The sequence below is a fragment of the Balaenoptera musculus genome, chromosome 8 (assembly GCF_009873245.2).
Source record: "Balaenoptera musculus isolate JJ_BM4_2016_0621 chromosome 8, mBalMus1.pri.v3, whole genome shotgun sequence".
Lineage (NCBI taxonomy): Eukaryota > Metazoa > Chordata > Mammalia > Artiodactyla > Balaenopteridae > Balaenoptera > Balaenoptera musculus.
Window position 1 is genome coordinate 66,271,429 of NC_045792.1, and position 18,180 is coordinate 66,289,608.

Sequence of the window (18,180 nt, forward strand, 5' to 3'; positions counted from 1 at the left end):
GGGTGCATACTGACATGTCAGCTGCGGGGCTGCGGTGAACTAGACAGGCGGGACCAGGCATCCTGGGGTCTGGTGAGGGAGGCAGGCATTCATCAAGGACAGGGAGTCACAAAATGCGTGTAATTCACCTGTGGCTGGCGGCTGGTAGAGGTCGGTGCATGGTGACAAGAGAACGTGTAATAGGAGGTCAGGGAAGGCTTCCCTGAGGAAGAAACAATTGAGAGGTGTCTCCAGATGGATAGAGAGGCAGAGAGGGAAGGGAAGAATACTGCAAGCAGGTGGGAATGTGGTAGGAGGAGGACTGGAAACAGAGCAGTGTGGCTGGCCAGGTAGGACCAGCCAGAATGGGCCGCTCACTCTCATCCTTGTAGGATGAGAACAGGTTTTCTCTTCATCCTAAAGTTTAAAAGAGGCCATTCAGCTTTTAGGCAGGAGTGTGTTGTTGTCACATTCATATTTCTTTCAAGGTTACTGTGACTACTGTGCGCAGGTGAGACTGGTGCCCGGCAAGGGTGGCCGCTGGTGGAGGAGTCCAGGTCAGCTTTGCTGGTGCCTTGGACTGTGGCAGGGGAAAGGGGAGATGGATTCAAGAACTATTCAGGAGGTAAAAGCAGCAGGACACGGCATTTGTTTGGATATAGGGATGAGGTAGAGAAAGATTTCAGGGCTGGAAGACTTGCATACTTGGAGTATTTGATCTGCAAAGGAAGTGGCAGGGAGTGAGACTAGAAAAGCAGGTGGGTACCAGTATTGAAAAAAAACTTTGTTACCCAGAAAAAAAAAAAAGAAAAAAAGTAGATGATTCATCACTGTATCAATGCATTTATCTAGAGCAGCATGGCATCACGGGTAAGAAAAAGGTCTTCAGATTCAGAAGATCTGGGTTTTTCGTTGACATTAGTATAACCTTAAACAAATTAACCCCAAGCATCCTCCCTTGTCAAAGAGGGAGTGATATCGCACCTGCTCCTAGAGTTGTTGTAATATTATATGAGATACTTTCTGTAAAGCATTTAATACAGAGGAGGTGCATAGTAAGCACTGAACAGATGGTGGCTATTATTCTGTGAATTTCCATCCATTCAGCGAATACAGTGGACCCTTGAACAACATGGGTTTGAACTGTGTGACTATTCTTTTACTCAGCATATATTTCACTGAGTCCAGGCACTGCATGTTAATACAGTGGTGAGCAAGGCACTCACAGAGCTTATGTCTCCCATTGGCTATCGTGAAATGGAATTTAGTAGAGGTTTCGGAATAAGATAGGAGACAGTCCCTAGGATAAATGACTGTCCCATGGGACAGAATTATAGAAAATTCTCTGTGTTGTAAAAGAAATTGCACACACCCCCCCCCAAAAAAAACAAAACAAAAACCCCACACTAATTCTTGTGGTGTCTTCTTAGGCTCTCTGAGTGAGACCCAATCTGTAAGGTCTTTCTTACATAATGGTAACTAAGCTTAAATAGGATTTAAGTTGGACCTGTAATATCCTGAGTTTGTGCTGGAGGGGGTGGAGGGAGGCTGGGCAGATCTCTTAACAATCCACTTTTTGAACATTGGACTCCATATTCCTCTCCAAGTAAATCGTAGTCATCATGACACAGATGGAATATGTTTTCATTCATGTGGTGTTTGATATAGATATATATGTATATATATACTTTAAAAAATATTTTATTGACAGAGTTGATTTACAATGTGTTAATTTCTGCTGTACAGCAAAGTGATTCAGTTATACCTATATATGTTGTACATTCTTTTTCATATTCTTTTCCATTTATACTTTTTTTTTTATTAAAACAGGTGGTAACAAACAGGGATACACAAGAAACTCTCCTGTGCATGGCCTGTGTATTTGAAGTTTCAAATAGTGAACATGGAGCACAGCATCATATTTACAGGCTTGTAAAGGACTAACCGTGGTTATTTATATATATAGATATCTGTATATACACACACACATATGTGCACACACACACACACTCTCTCCATGATTGAACGACTGACTGTAAACCTCACCACGCAGGGGTGCTGCCCTGGCCCTGAGGTCACCCCAACTTTTCTAAATCCTGTTTGAGTGAAGTCATTTTTTCATGTGTTCATACTCATTGTAGCTGTGAAGTTCTGGTACAGTTGTAAAAAGAGAAATCGAGTTGTTTCTGTGTGTTATTCAGATCCACAGCCCACAATTCCTCAGAAAGATGAACCTTAAGAACCCAAGTCTCTGTCTGCAGAGACCTGTTTCTCGTTGTGGTAGAAAAAAAAATTAAGACGGAGCATTTACCATTGGACATTTACAGCCTTTATACAAATGTATTTAGTGTTTTTTTTTTTCCAACATAAAATTCTTGTTTTAAGATACAAGTAAAATTAATCTTTAAATATAAATGTAAATTAGTACACAAAACTAAGAATCTTTAGACTTATCTTTGTAACAAATTAGGGTGGAAGTTATGAAAGAATGTAATTCACTAAATTATTTTTTAAATGAAACTTTTCCTTCTTTTTGAAACCAAATGTTAAAATATAGCCTTAAGAAATGCTTGGTAGAAATATCCTAATGAGACAAATTTGTACTTTTTTCCTCAAGGTTAAAACTAATCTCCTAATCCATTAAACTCTTGAAACAGCTATTACAGAGGAAGAAAACTTCACCCCTTATCCTTAACATATATAGTATATTTAAAAAATATAAAATTGTATTGTACTAATGTGATGATTATTTAATGAAAAAGAAAAGATGGCTCTTTTTGCAATAAGTAGATAAATACTGAAAATCTAAACTTACAATGTTTATAGTCTTGTGTGTGCAGTTATATTTTATATGGACAACCAAATTTTTTAGTAAGATGAGTAAATATTTGAACCACTGAAATTTAATAACAAAAATTTAAAATTGGCATGAATACTGCACTGTGAGCTGCAAATTATAGAAACCCTGTGGCTGGGAGAAATTTCATCAACCAAACTCATAAAAGGCTCATCAGTTTTAGGATCTCTGCTCCCCAGAAAATCACAGGTGTGCTCACCAGCCTGTGGGTAAATTATTTCTGGTGATCCAATATGCATATTAACCTGCTGTAACTATATGTGTACGTGTGTGTTTGTGTGTACATATATACACATATACATATATAGTTATTCAACACATATTTATTGAACATCTATTCAGTGTCACTCAGTTTTCTAGGTGCTGATATGTGTGTATTTCTCAATCTGTGTCCGTAGATCTAGGTGTATTCGCTAAGGACACCCATTTCCTTGACATCTCTCAATAAGTCACAATACTTATTTGACTGAGGTTGAAGAGGCTCAGCTATCTATCTCTGCCCTTTCCAAATAGGCACATTTGGGAGGTTTTCTTCCTAGGAGGAATTCAACTTTCCAACCCAAATATTCCAAAGCATTGTCCAGGCACAGTTGGTTTGATGTGGCCACCTGTCTTGGGTTATTTCCATAAGTGCTTCACTGCGAAGGGGACAGGGCATACTCCCCAACTTCCTGGAGGAAAGTGACATTTTTCATAATTGTCAGGAATAGGTTAACACTATTAGAACATAAAATGTTTTGTAAGTTGTGAAACATGTCAAGACTTTTACGTCAAGCCAGAAAATAAAAACTTTGTTCTGTCACATTCAAATAACCTACCCACCCCCTTCCCTGTCCCACCACCTGCTCTGACCCTGCTTATATATTGGTTAGTATCTGGTGGTCATGAGGGTGTGGCTGGCTCGGGGCAAACAGAAGAACCAAGCCTGACCTCTCCCAAACCCATGACCCTGGTCACTGGGAAGACCAAAGGAGAAAGCGTAGAATTTTCCCCTTTTGGAACGCACATCCCTTACATAAGCCAGTAGCATGGTGTGTATCTTCCCTCCATAAAGAGACTACAGTTTGTTCCCTGATTCCAAGTGGACCTTTGAAGAATTGCCCTAGTGGCCCACCCTTCTATCTGGTCTTCGGCCCAAGCATTAAGCTTCTTCCTTGGTCATCATATTTACGACTTCTCTCGGTCACCCTTCTTAGGGATGCTTCTTTTGCTCCCATCTCCTGTGTCTCTACTCAAGGTGTTACCCCCAGTCTCTCAGGACCAAGGGGCGCAAATGATCTTATGTGGCTAAAAGCCACGCCATCCCAGAACTTCAGGGCAAGAGGTATTTGGTTCACGTTTTCTCCCAGGAATGGGGCTCTTTGGTGCTGCCAGGAGGGCTCTGAGGATTTACTTTTTTCAAAGCGCAAATAGATCGAGACCCAAGAACACCAGCTAGAGGATAGTTCTTTTGGCTGCAGAGAAGGGCGTACCCTGGTCTGCTGAATTCACAGAGTTAGGCTGGGCCCTCTGATGCTTGTCCTCTTCCTCCGAATGCCTTTGTAGTTGAGTTTGGGGGTTTACATGGATGAACTTGAGGATTGCTTTCTGCTCTTAAAACAAGTTTACTTCTTGTCTTGTTCTTCTAAAGATTTCTCCAGGGCAGATATTCTCCCTGTCTTAACCACTGGTCCAACCTCTTAGCCCTTTCTCTGTCACTCCCAAATTAGACCCTGGGATTAGATTTGTGTTACAACATCGAATCCAAGTCTGTTTTTGGTCTTTCACCCTTTATGGCAGAGTCTCCTCCCTTCGTAAAGCTTTCTGTACCATAAAGAAGCCTTTCCAAAGCTCTGTCCTCACTGCTCTTTTCTGGGTGCTCTATCTCCTGGTTGACGCTCCACTACCAGGATCGATTCAGGGACATCTTGTGCTTTCACTGGAGAGTTTGGAGGCCACTTTCCACAGCCTAAATAGGGAGAAGCTGAAGAACTGGGCTTTGGTCTCTGGTATTCATTTTCATCTTAGCAAGAGACCTAAATAAAGTTGGGGCTTTTTCAAAACATATCCTAGAATCCCAGAACGTCCAAGCTACCCTAGATCAGGGTTTCTCGACACTGTTGACATTTGGACCAGATAATTCTCTGGGGTGCAGGGCTGGCCTGTGCATTGTAGGAGGTTTAGCAGCGTCCCTAGCCTCTGCCCACTAGATACACCTTTCCCCAGTTGTCACAACCCAGAACGTCTCCAGACATTGCCAAATGTGCCATGGGGCACAGAATTGCCCCTGGTTGAGAACCACTGCCCTGCATCTGACAGGTCACAATTGCCGTATTTGAGATTTTCTTTCTCCTTCCATTTTACCCTGAGAAAGCTTCTCTCCTGGGAGCTTTGTTTCAGGCCATCAAGAGACAGGTAGGAATATTACTCAAATGATCTTGTGTCCATGTTTCTTCCTGTTTCAGAACTTCTATTTCACAACAGAATCTCTGCTACAAGTATTTTTTCCTTCCTCCCTGGGAAAGTTGGGGACAGCTGGCCACCATCATCCCTATAATCAACTCACACCTATTTAAAGAGCATTTTTAATTTGCTCTTCATTGCTTATTTTATCAGGTTAAAAAAAAATCCCACCCATTTTTATTATTTCTCATAAGGTTATAGTTCTCATTATCAAACCTTTAATCATTTCAATAAATTTCCTCTGGTCTTCTACTTTTAGCCTTGCACTCATTGCTTTTTTGTAGAATTTAGAGAAACCTCTAGAACATTTCATCTTTAAGGATGGTGGAGAGAGGGATTCATTTTGGAAGAGGGCTGATCGAATTTTTCTTTATTGAGCTTTAGGAAAGCACAGTCTTCAGGCATACCTCAGAGCTAGTGCGGGCTCAGTTCCAGTGCACCACAAGAAAGCAAATATCACAGTAAAGCGAGTCACGCAGTGCATATAAAAGTTATGTTTACGCTATATTGTAGTCTATTAAGTGTGCAATAGTATTATGTCAAAAAAAATCAGTGCATGTACCTTAATTTAAAAATATTGCTAAAACATGCCGGAACAATTACAATAGAAACTTGAAGGTCACCATAAAAAATATGAAAATAATAAAAAAGTTGAATTATGATTCAATTATTAATTATTGCGAGGATTACCAAAATGTGACACAGAGACGTGAAGTGAGCAAATGTTATTGGAAAAATGACGCTGGTAGACTCGTTTGACGCAGGGTGGCCACAAACCTTCAATTTTTAAAAACTGCGCTATCTGTGAAGCACAATAAAACGAGGTATGCCTGTGACCTCCATTTTGTAGATGAGAAAGTTGAGTCCCAGAGGGGAGATGACTTGCCCAGAGTCACCCAGCTGGTCAGTGACAGATTAAGGGTAAGGCTCTGGGACTCCTGCCACTTAATCCCTGGCCTCTTGGCGGGGGTCGTTCCTCTCTGGTGCTCAGGGCGGAAGAGAGAGAGGGAGGTTAGGACCCCCTTCCTCTGCCAGAGCAGCTGCATCTCCTGGTGGTGGTGCTGCTTCTCTCCCTGGAGTGTCTTGTCTGGGAGGCCCCCGCGAGCAGATAGGAAAGCTGATGAGCCTTTTCCTTACCCTGAGGACAGTTCACCTGCCACAGGCTCTGAGTCAAATTTCTCTGCACAAAGCATCCCAGCAGCAAAGTCCCACGCTCGGACCAGCCAAAAAACAGCCCCCGTGCCCAGAACTTGGTGTTACAAACCCAAGTCTTCTTTAGGTCTCAGTACTCTAGTGGCTTTTGCAGTTTGTTTTTGTACAAACGTAAGTTATTTAAATCACACAAGATGACAGTCAACTTTTCAAACCAGGTACCGATAACTTGTATGATTTTGTCTATGCTCTGGTACACTACACCTGTCCTAACGAAGGGTAGAACCAATTTTGTGTTGGTGTTCACACCTGTGACATTAAGAGGATACGTCTGCATTGCTTCTTTCTTTCTGTTGATGTTTCTGTGGCAAAACCCTGCACATGTCATTTCTGAAAAGCCTTAAATCTTTGCGATGTCGCGTGTAGGGTTTGCAGTGCAGAAGGCTGCCTCGGAACTGTGAGCCCTTTTGTAAGCTGGAAGCATTTCTCTTACTACTGTTAACTTTTGTAGGAAGTTTTCAATTCAGAGCTGCCAAAGCGTTCAGTAAGCAGTGCCTTAGTGATACTTAGTCGTGCCGCCAGCCTTTTCTCACACCAGTTCTCGATGTCCCTTTACTGATCGGCACAGTATTTAAAATAGAGCAAGCAAGCATTGTTTTCATTTTTGTTTTGTAAGCCCATTTTTCTCCAGTTCTATAGGAAACTGACTTCTTGGTCTGAAATCTGAAATGAACAGAAGTCAGTTCATTGACCACACTGTCAAATGTCTATACCAAAATGGAAGGTTTTGCAACTTTGTAGTTTACTATGAAAAGCAAATTGTATACTTTTAATGTTGCCTTTTAAATTCATGACCAAATACTTAGCTATTTGTGAATCTTCTGCACTCTAGCATGAAAGTGCCTTTGGTTTGAGATTCCAGCTTAGAAAAGTGCTGCCATAATCACGATAATTTGTAGAGAGACCAAAAATATTCTGAGATCACCGTAATGCCTTTGGTTTACTGGGATAGTAACCAGCCACAGGCCTCCATTCACAAGAGCACGACGCGGACCCTGCCTGCTGCGCTATCTGTCTGCCGTGGGGGAGCCCCTGCCACCCATGCCCCCGGGGCGCACGGCGGCAGGAGGGCCCCCAGGAACTGGTGTGTTGGTGCGCCGTGACCCCGTGCGCCATCTCCGCCCATCACCCAGCCCTGCGTCCGCCTGAGGGAACTTGCACACAAACCGCAGACTCTCGGCTGGTGGACAGACTTGTCCTTCTCCTTATGCTCATGTCCAGTCTGTGGAGGCCTGCCTTTCCACTCAGATGACAGCGCGCACTTCTGGTTTACGCAGTGATACCGTTTTGAAAGTTGGAAGCCTCAAACTGAGATGACAGTGCAGAACAAAAAATGGGTTAGGGTCATTACAATTGAAGTGTTCTTCTTAGGGCGAAAATGTTGACTCTGAGTGTTGTCTGAATGTGCTATGAGAAACTTCCAAAGAGCACCACTCACAATTCGGAATTCTCGAAGAATGTTCCAGCCCTCCAAAGGGCAACTCTTTAGAGTCCGTGTTGGCTTTTATCAAAACCTTGTATAAATTGGGAAAATTGATAGAGGGGAGGAAGAGGAGTGAAAAGGATGAGAAGGCAAAAACACGAGCCAAACAAAAGCCAGGACAAAAAAGACTTTTCTTTACCAATATAGACTTTACAGTGACTTTAGACATCTTTGAAAGTTAGCCTCTGAATGCGTATGGTCCGTCTGTCTCTACCTGGTGTCTTTAAGAATACCCTCTTTGGGCTGTCTGAAATTTCAGGAGTGATTTCTATCCACACCAAGTTGTGAGTATTCATAGAAATTTCTACAAGAAAACAAAAAAATTAAATGAAAAGGAAAATTGCTCAACACAAGTTATAGTTAGCTGCTTGAATTCAGCCCCTCCCTGTCATGTCAGGACTATACCACAACTTGGAAGAAATTAATCAAATGTTTGTTTTCCTGCTTCCCTTTTCAACTGTTACTGTGCTTTCTTTGGCAATAGTTTGCTCTCATTAACTCATTACTTATATCGTTAAGAATGAAGGTTTTGTGTTTAAAATTGCATTGCAAAGGATAGTTTCACTGAAGTCATGCACCATTAAGTAAGATGAAATATTTGTCTTTATTGTTCTACTTCCTAAGCCGTAAACTTGTTTTATTCTCTGTGAATTTGCATTGAGTCTGTTATATGCCCCACTCCATCATTTTAGCATTTGAAATAGCATTTATGTTCCCTCTCGTTCATCGTGAAATGGGGTCAGATTCCAGGAGATTCCACCTCTATCATGTTGGCTCTCTTTTGTCTGCCTTCCATTATGAAATTGTTTCCCCTTCCGCTTTTTCTGAGAGAGGCTGACAGAATCTAGGTGTAAATCAATTGGAAACCAGTCTCTGGTTTTCTCCCTCCCTCTCCCCCTCTCCTTCCCTCGGTCTCTCCCTCCTTCCTTCCTTCCTTCCTTCTCTTTTCTTTTTTGCATCAGTCATTTTCCGTGATTAGTCTCACTGTGTAAATTAGATATTAACTGCACTTCTTTAAAAAAAAAAAACCATCTCCCTGTTACCTCCTTGAAAGAGTCACTTCTGTAGGCCTTTTTCAATAGGCTCATGACTGCAGATAAGGAAAAAAAAAAAAAAGTAAAAACAAAAACTATGTGCCTAAAAAAATGACAAAAAAAAGTTTTGTAACATTTAAAAAAGAAACCTGAATAGCCTTTAATTCTTTAATATGCTTAAATTTTATGTAAATCGGTTTTTGCCACGTGTGTTTGTTCACATTCTAAATGACTTAATGGGATTCTCACAGTCTGTGTCTTTGTGTCACGTGTATGAAATGGGCTTGTGACGTAAGCGTTTCATCTGGTCAGTGGTTCCTTTGATATTGTACTGCTGCTGGGAGTGGGCTGGGGAGCCTACCTTTAGGCAGAAGGTTCCTCTTGGGTAGATTGGAGAGATGGGGGGATGGGAGCAAATTCTCACATACGTTTTCATAACCTGTTTGCAGAAACTTTGAAAAGGCATTTGGTTAAACCTCTTGGCAGTACAGTATTCTTGTATTTGTTAACGTCTGTGTTTAGGTACTGGTACCTTTTTGTTTAAAAATGTTCTAAGTGTTGGCTTTAAAGTGAATTTATCTTTAGTATGATAGTTATATGAAAATTATAGGGTTTGTGTGCAGAGAATTTTTTTATAAAGTGCTTTGTAAAAAAAAAAAAATGTATTCTAGCTTTCGCGGTACATATGTGTGATAACTGTAATATCCATGACAGTTAAGTGCAATTATTTCATCACTCTAAAAATGCTATTTTTGTGTCAGTTCCTGCAGGTGTTTTCATGTCTTTGCAAAGTGACACATTTTGATGCCTTCTTGATAAAGTGGTAGACATTTTGTAGCTTTCTAGAAACTTTGTATTCATACGGTATCAATGAAAAATAAAGAAAATGAAAGTGTGGGTCACCTTTTTTATCTGCAAAAGTGTATGTTGTTGAAAATGAAAGGTGCTTTATGTGTTGTGGGTGAATATATGAAGGACAGAGTAAAGGAGGTTGAAGCCATGATCCTTTTGATGGTGTCTGCCAAGCTCAGTCATCCGAACATGACATGTTAATGTCTAGCAGGGTTTCTTTCTTTCTTTCTTTCTTCCTTTGTTTTTTTTTAAATAGAAGTATAGTTGATTTACAATGTTGTGTTAGTTTCAGGTGTACAGCAAGGTGATTCAGTTATACATACATATATATCTATTTTTTCATATTCTTTTCCCTTATAGGTTATTACAAAATATTGAGTATAGTTCCCTTTAGCAGGGTTTCTTAAAAACATCCACAGGTCAGTTAGTCTGCCTGCCTGTCTGCCTGTCTCTCTTTAGTGTGTCATTAAAATTGTTAACCCGCCTTGCTGGGTGCATGCCAGGAACCAGGGGTAGAAGTTGGTGCCTGCATGGTGCATGCTGTAACCCCGCCCTGTCCTCAGGAGTGTGCAACACACACATGCACAACAAAGCCTTGGAGTCACTAAGTTTACTGCCTGCTGGACACTGGGCCAGTGTGCTGGTACGACATGTGATTCTCAACAACAGTCCTGATGACAGTAATATTATTACCCCCCAACCGATGCTCAGGAAGGGCAGGTCGTCCAGAGTTGTGACTGGTGAGTGGTAGAGTCTTCAATAGGTCACCCTGGCTCTGATGCCTTGACTCTTGGCCTCTGCATTTTGGCTCACTGAGACTCCATGGAAACAGCTCAAGGCTGGGGAGGAGAAATCTGGGGGCCGAGGGGCTTTCTTAAGCAGCAATGACCTTAGGCTTCTGACAGCAGGACCCAATGTACCCTGGGATCCTTCCGTTTGAACTAGACCTTAGAAGGTCTTGCTTCTCCCCATTTCTTTGAAATCTGAGGTACACAGCCTGCCTCAAATCCCAAGAGGCACTGTGGGAGGGGGAACAGAGAAAAAATTAGCTTCCAGTTCCTTTGAAGAGGCATATTTTTAGCGAGCTACAATTCAAGAGGAAGGCCGTTGTCTAGTGAGCTGCTCGGGGCAGAGGGAGGGGAACTGGGGGGCATTTTGCTGAGGCCCTGTTAATATGCCAGGTACCTTCACAGTCATGATTTCCTTTAACCCACATCCTCTTGAGTAAAGGAAACATTTCCGATTTTCCAATAAGGAAATTGAAGCCCAGAGAAGTTAAGTCCTTGTTAAGATCATAAAAGCTAATAAGTAGTAAGAATTTAGAGGTGGAAAAACCTCCTGCCTTGCAGTCCTGGCTCTGCTGCTGGCTGTGTGGCACTTTAGCCCTCCACCTCCTCTAAAACAAGGTGTTTAACACATCAAAAACATCCTTTACTAGTGCCTGCAGTTCCAGTCAACTTGAGTTCAGCAAAGAGAGTGACGTGCTAGGTGACCTAATATCACTGAGGAAAGGGATTGAAGGCACACAGGGGAGGGTGAATAAGGCTTCTTGTAATATCGGAGAACAAGAAACTTCACTGGGAACCCCGATCATTTCTTCCTGCCTTACTACTGACAGAGAACCCTTAATCATAGCTACCACGTACTGAAAGCCAAATTAGCTCCTGTTGTTAAGTCATTGGTAAGCACCTGGACAAGTCCAATTCAAAAAGCACAGTGTTGTGTTAGCTGGTGAAGCCTCAGAGTGTTTTTAATTGCCTTTGAAGACACTTTTGTTCTGTTTAATGCCCCATATGTCAAATTTATCTAGGTGGTTGTAACTCGCAAACCCTCAGGCTGCTAGAAGCAATTACTAGCAGCAATGAGATGAGGTGGGGCAGATTGCGGGAGGCAAGCACTTCATCTTGTGGGGCATCTGTTTGAAATGGGGCCTTAACATGGTCTCCAGGCAGAGGGGTGGACGGCTAGCCTAGAAGTTTCAGAGAAATCTGAGGTTGAAGTACTAATTGTGTACTCTGTGTCCCAAAATTGTCATTCATATTTTTTCAGTCTCATGGAATGGTATGAAAACCGTACACTTGCACATTAAGCAAGTGTCAATATATTCCAAAGGATTGCTGCAAAACTGCATGATATTCTCTGACCTCAAAGCAATTAAGGGAGAATCAATTTTAAAAGGATCTTTGGAAAAGCTCCCATATATTTGGGAATTAGAAATAGAAAATGAACACAATAGAGAAGATCAACAAAGTCAAAAATTGGTTTTTCAGAAATACAAATAAAATCTATAAACCCTAACAAGACTGATAAAAGAGGGAGAGAGAACCAAACCAACCAACTAAATAAACAAAAGGTAACAGGAATGAAAATACAGTTATCACTACAGATCCTACAGATATTAATAAAAGTATAATAGATAATTAAAATATACTGTTATAAGCTTTATGCCAATGAATTTGTAAGTATAGATACAAAGGATAAATTCTTAGAAAACTGTGACTTATGAAAGTTGCTTCCCAAAGAAGTAGGAAACCTGAATAGAGTAGTCTTAACAACCGTTAAAGATAATGAAACAGTAGTTCCCAATATTTCCACACAAAAACTCAAGCCTACATGGTTTACTAGTGAGGTCTATCAAACTTTAAAGGAATAAGGTCCTGCAATCTTACAGAAAATAACTGCAGTGCATAGAACAAAGGGTATAATTCTGACCTTAGGTTAGGTCTTCTGGAAAGCAGAGCCTGAGGCAAGGACTAAGGTGCTAACACATACTGTACTTCATTTGGGAAACGTAATCTCAGGGAAAAAATGAGAGAAAAATGGAAGTAAAACAAGGGGAATCCTATGAAATACGATGTGACGCATTGCTGTCTTGACTGCCACTTCACAGTGAGTTGAAAGAGACCTATCAGGTCACTCAGCATGTGAAACTTTTGGCGTGTGGACTTTTCTGGTAAGGTTTCCAGGAAGAAACAATGTTGTGGAGTAACCGATGGGAGAAAGAAAAGGGAGTAATCTAGCTATCAGATAACCTCCCATCTCTCAGTTCTCATTGGTCAATGTTCTTGCCACAGGGATGATTGTCCCACCGGGTTGCATTATCCACCTCATAACAGCTGTTCAGGAATGCAGATCCCATGTCTTGTAATGCTGCGTCTCATTAAAGTCTGAAAGTGGAGGGAAATTCCAACAGGTATGAGTTACAAGTCAAGGCAGGGAAAGAGGAGGCAGTCAAGGGTATCTGAGAAGGTACATAAAGTTTGTTTCTAAATATACTCCCCAACTTACTATATGGCTAGCATACCAACAAGGACAGTACGAAAAAGGAAAATTATAGGTTAATCTCACTCATGAGCATAAAATTAAAATATTAATTTGAGGATAGCAATGTATATAAAGCATAATGCATGATGACACAATGGGGTCCATCCCAGTAATGCAAGGTTGGTTTACAATAGAAAATCAACCCATGTGATTCACATTAACAGATGAAAGGAGAAAAATCATAGATCATCCGAATAGAGGAAGATAGATGCATCTGAAAACACACAATGTCCATTCATGATTTTTTTTAAACTTCTTAAATTAGAACTAGGAGAAAACACTCTGAACCAATAACGGGTATCTGCAAAATAAATCAACAAGCTAACAATGAAAGCATTCCTTTTGATATTTGGGATATCTGCAAGGCAATGGCGACAGGAAGGCATTTCCCTTCTGGGGATCAGTCCTCCGTTATTATTCTGCACAGAAGCCCAGCAGACCTTGTGGAGCAGCTCCAACTGTGCTTTCTGGCAACTGTCTCTCCACCAAGTAGGCAGTTTCTACAGACTATCTTCATCCCAGCTACGGCCTATGGCCATGGTGGACAATTTCTACAGACCAGCTCTGGCCCATGCCCCTGTTAAGTTTCTTTGCTACTGGCAGGCTGCATGTTCTCAACCTTTGGTTGGAAGGGCGTGGAATTCTCCTAAGTCCCTAGTTCCTTCATTGTCTACTCTTTTTCTTTTTTTAATTTATTTTATTGAAGTATAGTCGATTTACAATGTTGTGTCAATTTCTGCTGTATAGCAGAGTGATTCAGTTATATAGATATAGATATAGATATAGATATAGATATACATACACACACACACACACATTCTTTCATATTCTTTTCCATTATGGTTTATCACAGGATATTGAATATAGTTCCCTGTGCTATACAGTAGGACCTCGTTGTTTATCCATTCTATATATAATAGTTTACATCTATGTGAGTCTGTTTCTGTTTCATAGATAGGTTCATTTGTGTCATATTTTGGATTCCACATGTAAATGATGTCTTATGATATTTGTCTTTCTCTTTCTGACTTACTTCACTTAGTATGATAATCTCTAGGTCCATCCATGTTGCTGCAATTGACATTATTTCATTCTTTTTAATGGCTGAGTAGTATTCCATTTTCACTCTTTTTCACACTCTTTTTTTTTTAGCCTAGAGGTAGTTGATGCCTTTTTGCACTTGCTACTCCTGTACTCCTTTGAGTCTTCTTTTACCCCTTTTAGTAAACCACTTTCTACTAGTTAACAATTCTTTATACTACATTTTCCCTGTTCAGGAATATGTGTGATTTCTGTGGCTGATATAGGGGACTAATCCTACCAAGATATCAATATTTATTATAAAGCGCTAGTAAATAAGTCTGTGTGGTAATAATGCACAATTAGACAAACTAACCGATGGAATAGAATAGGGAGATCAGGAAAAGACCCAAGGTTATATAAAATATGACAGAAATGGCACATCAGATCAGTGGGTTAAGACTCTTTCAGACTCTTGCCTCTAGCTGAGATGCTTTGTGTCTGTTTAGTGTTTGTGTGGTCCAGGAGCCAGCCAGAGATATGAACAGATAGAATTTGGGGACCCCCTCTCTGGCCCTTCCCTTCCAGGAATCCGTCCCCTCCTTTCGGCAGCTGTAGTTGTCCTGTACTCGATCTTCTTTTCTCATGGGCCAAAAAGATGGCTGCTTTTCCACCAGCACCACCACTGGCTTGCACAACACTCCCTGTGCCTGGCCCCTCGGGCACAAAACAGCAGAAATAGGGAGCTCACTTCCTATCACTTCTCTCTCCATACATGGACTTCCCACCCAAATCCACCTGCTTCTTTTTACTCCCCATTACTTTCAATGCTTCCATTTTGTATACATCCATCCAGTAAAATCTTTTTTTTCTTTTGGTCAGGCTCCATGCCCTGTGGGATCTTAGTTCCCCGACCAGGGATTGAACCGGCGGCCCCTGCATTGGAAGTGTGGAGTCTTAACCACTGGACCACCATGGAAGTCCCCATCTAGTAAAATCTTATTCAATAAGATTATTCTGTAAGCAGAAGTCTGGCTGTGATATTTTTGGGGCAAGTAAAGTATGAAGATGCTTCTTTCTTTGCAGGTTTTGAGCTCTTGCAAGGGCTTCCCAACTCTGGTGTGAAATCAATATGACATCTAGTGGCTTGGTAAAGAAAGTTTGGACTGGTTTTAATCAATTACATCTAGGTTTGGGGCTTCCCAGGTGTGGAGGTGAGGGTGGGGGGGGTCAGTGATTACAATATGTTTTAATAATTGATTTTTAAGGAATAGTTACTAGAAAACAATAACAACTAATACACATAAAGACCTGGACTTCAATCTGCTCGTTAATAGGCAGAAAAGAAAGACGGAGAGGGGGATGATAGGGATGGGAAAGGAAAGGAATGAAATAGGAAAGAAGGGGAAGAAAAAGGAGAAGCTTGGGGGTGAAGAGAAGGATGCAGGTAGAGGAGAAATGAGGAGAAGAGAGAAGGGGATGGTGTGGGCAATGGATGTTCCAGGAAGAGGAAGCAAGACTGAGAGCCTAGAATTAGGAAGTAAGTGACAGAACAAGGACAAGGCAGTAGCAGGAAATGTGGTTTATGAGTGTCTGGCTTGGGAAAGACCTTTCATTTCATGGGGCAGAATTTACATTGTATCCAGTAGGCAACAGGCACTCATCTGAGGTTGTAACCATCAAGGGTGTCTCTGCCGCAGGCCTGTCTGTGCTCAGATCCACTCCTTGCCTTTTACCTCCTCTGAAATGCAACCTTGTTGGTTGTCTTCTCCAGGCACCTATGCCAGGTGCCTGTCAGCAGAGCATGGCCAATGCAAGGTCCTGGTAGAAGGGAGAAGCTGGCGCATTGCCCCCCCCCTTTCTGTTCCAGGGGGCGCCTCCAGAAGCAGAGGCTATATTTCCTTCATGGCTCCAGCTCCTACTCGAGGGACCCCCAAGGGTTCCAGCTTCTCCTAGTGATCTGATCTGGGGATCTAGGACCATCACCTTACCCCTTCGCTCTTTTATCCTAAAAGCTAGAGTGACTTTCTATTCCTGCTCATCGTGGAGTTCAGCTTTTCAGTACCCTCACCACCAATCTCCCACATCAAATTCCCTTTGTTGTAAATATTGGGTGGGCCAAAAGATGCCTTCGGTTTTTAAGTAAAAGTAAAAGACACATTTTTCATTTTCACCAAGAACTTTATTGAACAACATATTCACCTTTTTGTTCCATTACCTTCTGCCGTTTTTCAGGCAACTTCATAATTCCATCTTCCCAAAACTTTTTTTTTTTTTTTGAGCAAAGAACTGTTCCAGGTGCCTTTTACAGTCTTCCAGGAAATTGAAATTTTTTCTATTAAGAGAATTTGTAAAGACCGAAATAAATGGAAATCTGAAGGTGCAATGTCTGGTGAATACGGCAGTTGAATCAGAACGTCCCAGCCACGCTGTGACAGTTTTCGCCTGCGCATCAAAGAAATATGCAGTCTTCCGTTATCCTGATGGAAGATTATGCGTTTTCTGTTGACGAATTCCAGATGCTTTTCCTCGAGAGCTGCTTTCAGTGGGTCTAACTGGGAGCAGTACTTGTTGGAATTAATCGTTTGGTTTTCTGGAAGTAGCTCATAATAGAGGACTCCCTTCCAACTCCACCATATACACCACATCACCTTCTTTGGATGAAGACCGGCCTTTGGTGTGGTTGGTGGTGGTTCGTTTCGCTTGCCCCACGATCTCTTCCGTTCCACATTATTGTACAGTATCCACTTTTCATCGCCCTTCACAATTTGTTTTTAAAACAGGACGTTTTCATTATGTTTAAGTAGAGAATCGCATGCGGAAATATGGTCAAGAAGGTTTTTTTTGGTTAACTTATGTGGAACCCAAACATCAAAGCGATGAACATAACCAAGCTGGTGCAAATGATTTTCAACGCTTGACTTGGATATTTTGAGTATGTTGGCTATCTTCCAAGTGGTATAATGTTGACTGTTCTCAATTAATGTCTCGATTTGATCACTGTCAACTTCAACTGGTCTACCTGACCGTGGAGCATTGTCTAGCGAGAAATCTCCAGCACGAAACTTCGCAAACCTCTTTTGATATGTTTGATCAGTCACAGCACCTTTTCCATACAATGCACAAATCTTTTTTTGCGTTTCAGTTGCATTTTTACCTTTCTTGAAATAAAAAGCTGAAAATGTTGCTTTTTTTTCTTCCATCTTCAATATTAAAATGGCTACACAAAAATTCACCAATTTTGATGTCTTTTTTAAAAATGCACGCTGATATGACAGCTGTCACACACAGTCTGACAAAATTGTTTCGAATGAAGTTAAAGACAACTAAGTGCTACTAGAGCCATCTTACGGAAAAAACCAAACAAACCTTTTGGCCAACCCAATACTTGAAGTGCTTTCTATTTTCCTAGTTAGTCCCTGACTCATACAGGTTGGGGGAGCACTTTGTCCCCACTGCTCTGGTTTCCATGGAGAGAGATTTTCTTCTAACTACTCTTGGCATCTTGCCTTACTCCTTACCTCCACCCATGGAAGTACATATACTAAATTATCTGGTTGGTGGTTCCCTTTCTCATTTGGGTGGATATCTCCTGGTGGAATTGGACAGTGAATCTGAGTATACTCTTTAGTTATAGGCATGCTCTGTCCTCCAAGACAGCCTGTTCTGTAATCAGGTTGATGTTTGCATCTTCATCTGTCTAATTCCTGAGTCTGAGTTGGTTCCCAAGTCTAGGACAGGTGTGCTATATCTGTTTCTTTGTTGTTTTTAGTTTTTCTTTTTTTTTGGTTTCTTTGTTTGTTTGTTTGGCTTCCTCACACTCCAGCAGTAAGCAGAATGAGATTAGATTTGTGCTACAACTACATTCTAGCCAAGAGAAACTTACCCCACACCCACTCCGAGTCTGGCTTATTAGGGGAGGCCCTTTCCCCACCTCCTCTCCCCAGATATGTTCTACTAAATTTCAGTTCCTCTGG

General features: G+C 41.4%; 1 protein-coding gene across 12 annotated transcripts in view; it reads left to right on the forward strand.

Moving 5' to 3' along the window:
• TEAD1 (TEA domain transcription factor 1) overlaps nucleotides 1-9,912 on the forward strand; it is a 264,671-nt gene extending 254,759 nt beyond the window's left edge. For 8 of the 12 annotated variants that reach the window (XM_036862668.1, XM_036862659.1, XM_036862665.1 and 5 more), the window contains one exon: nucleotides 1,810-9,912. In XM_036862668.1, coding sequence (XP_036718563.1) covers nucleotides 1,810-1,923 — 114 coding nt within the window. In that variant the 3' untranslated portion in view covers nucleotides 1,924-9,912. The remainder of the gene's footprint in view (nucleotides 1-1,809) is intronic. The other 4 variants (XM_036862669.1, XM_036862667.1, XM_036862663.1 and 1 more) reach the window with 1 other exon arrangement.
• Nucleotides 9,913-18,180: the final 8,268 nt, after the last annotated feature.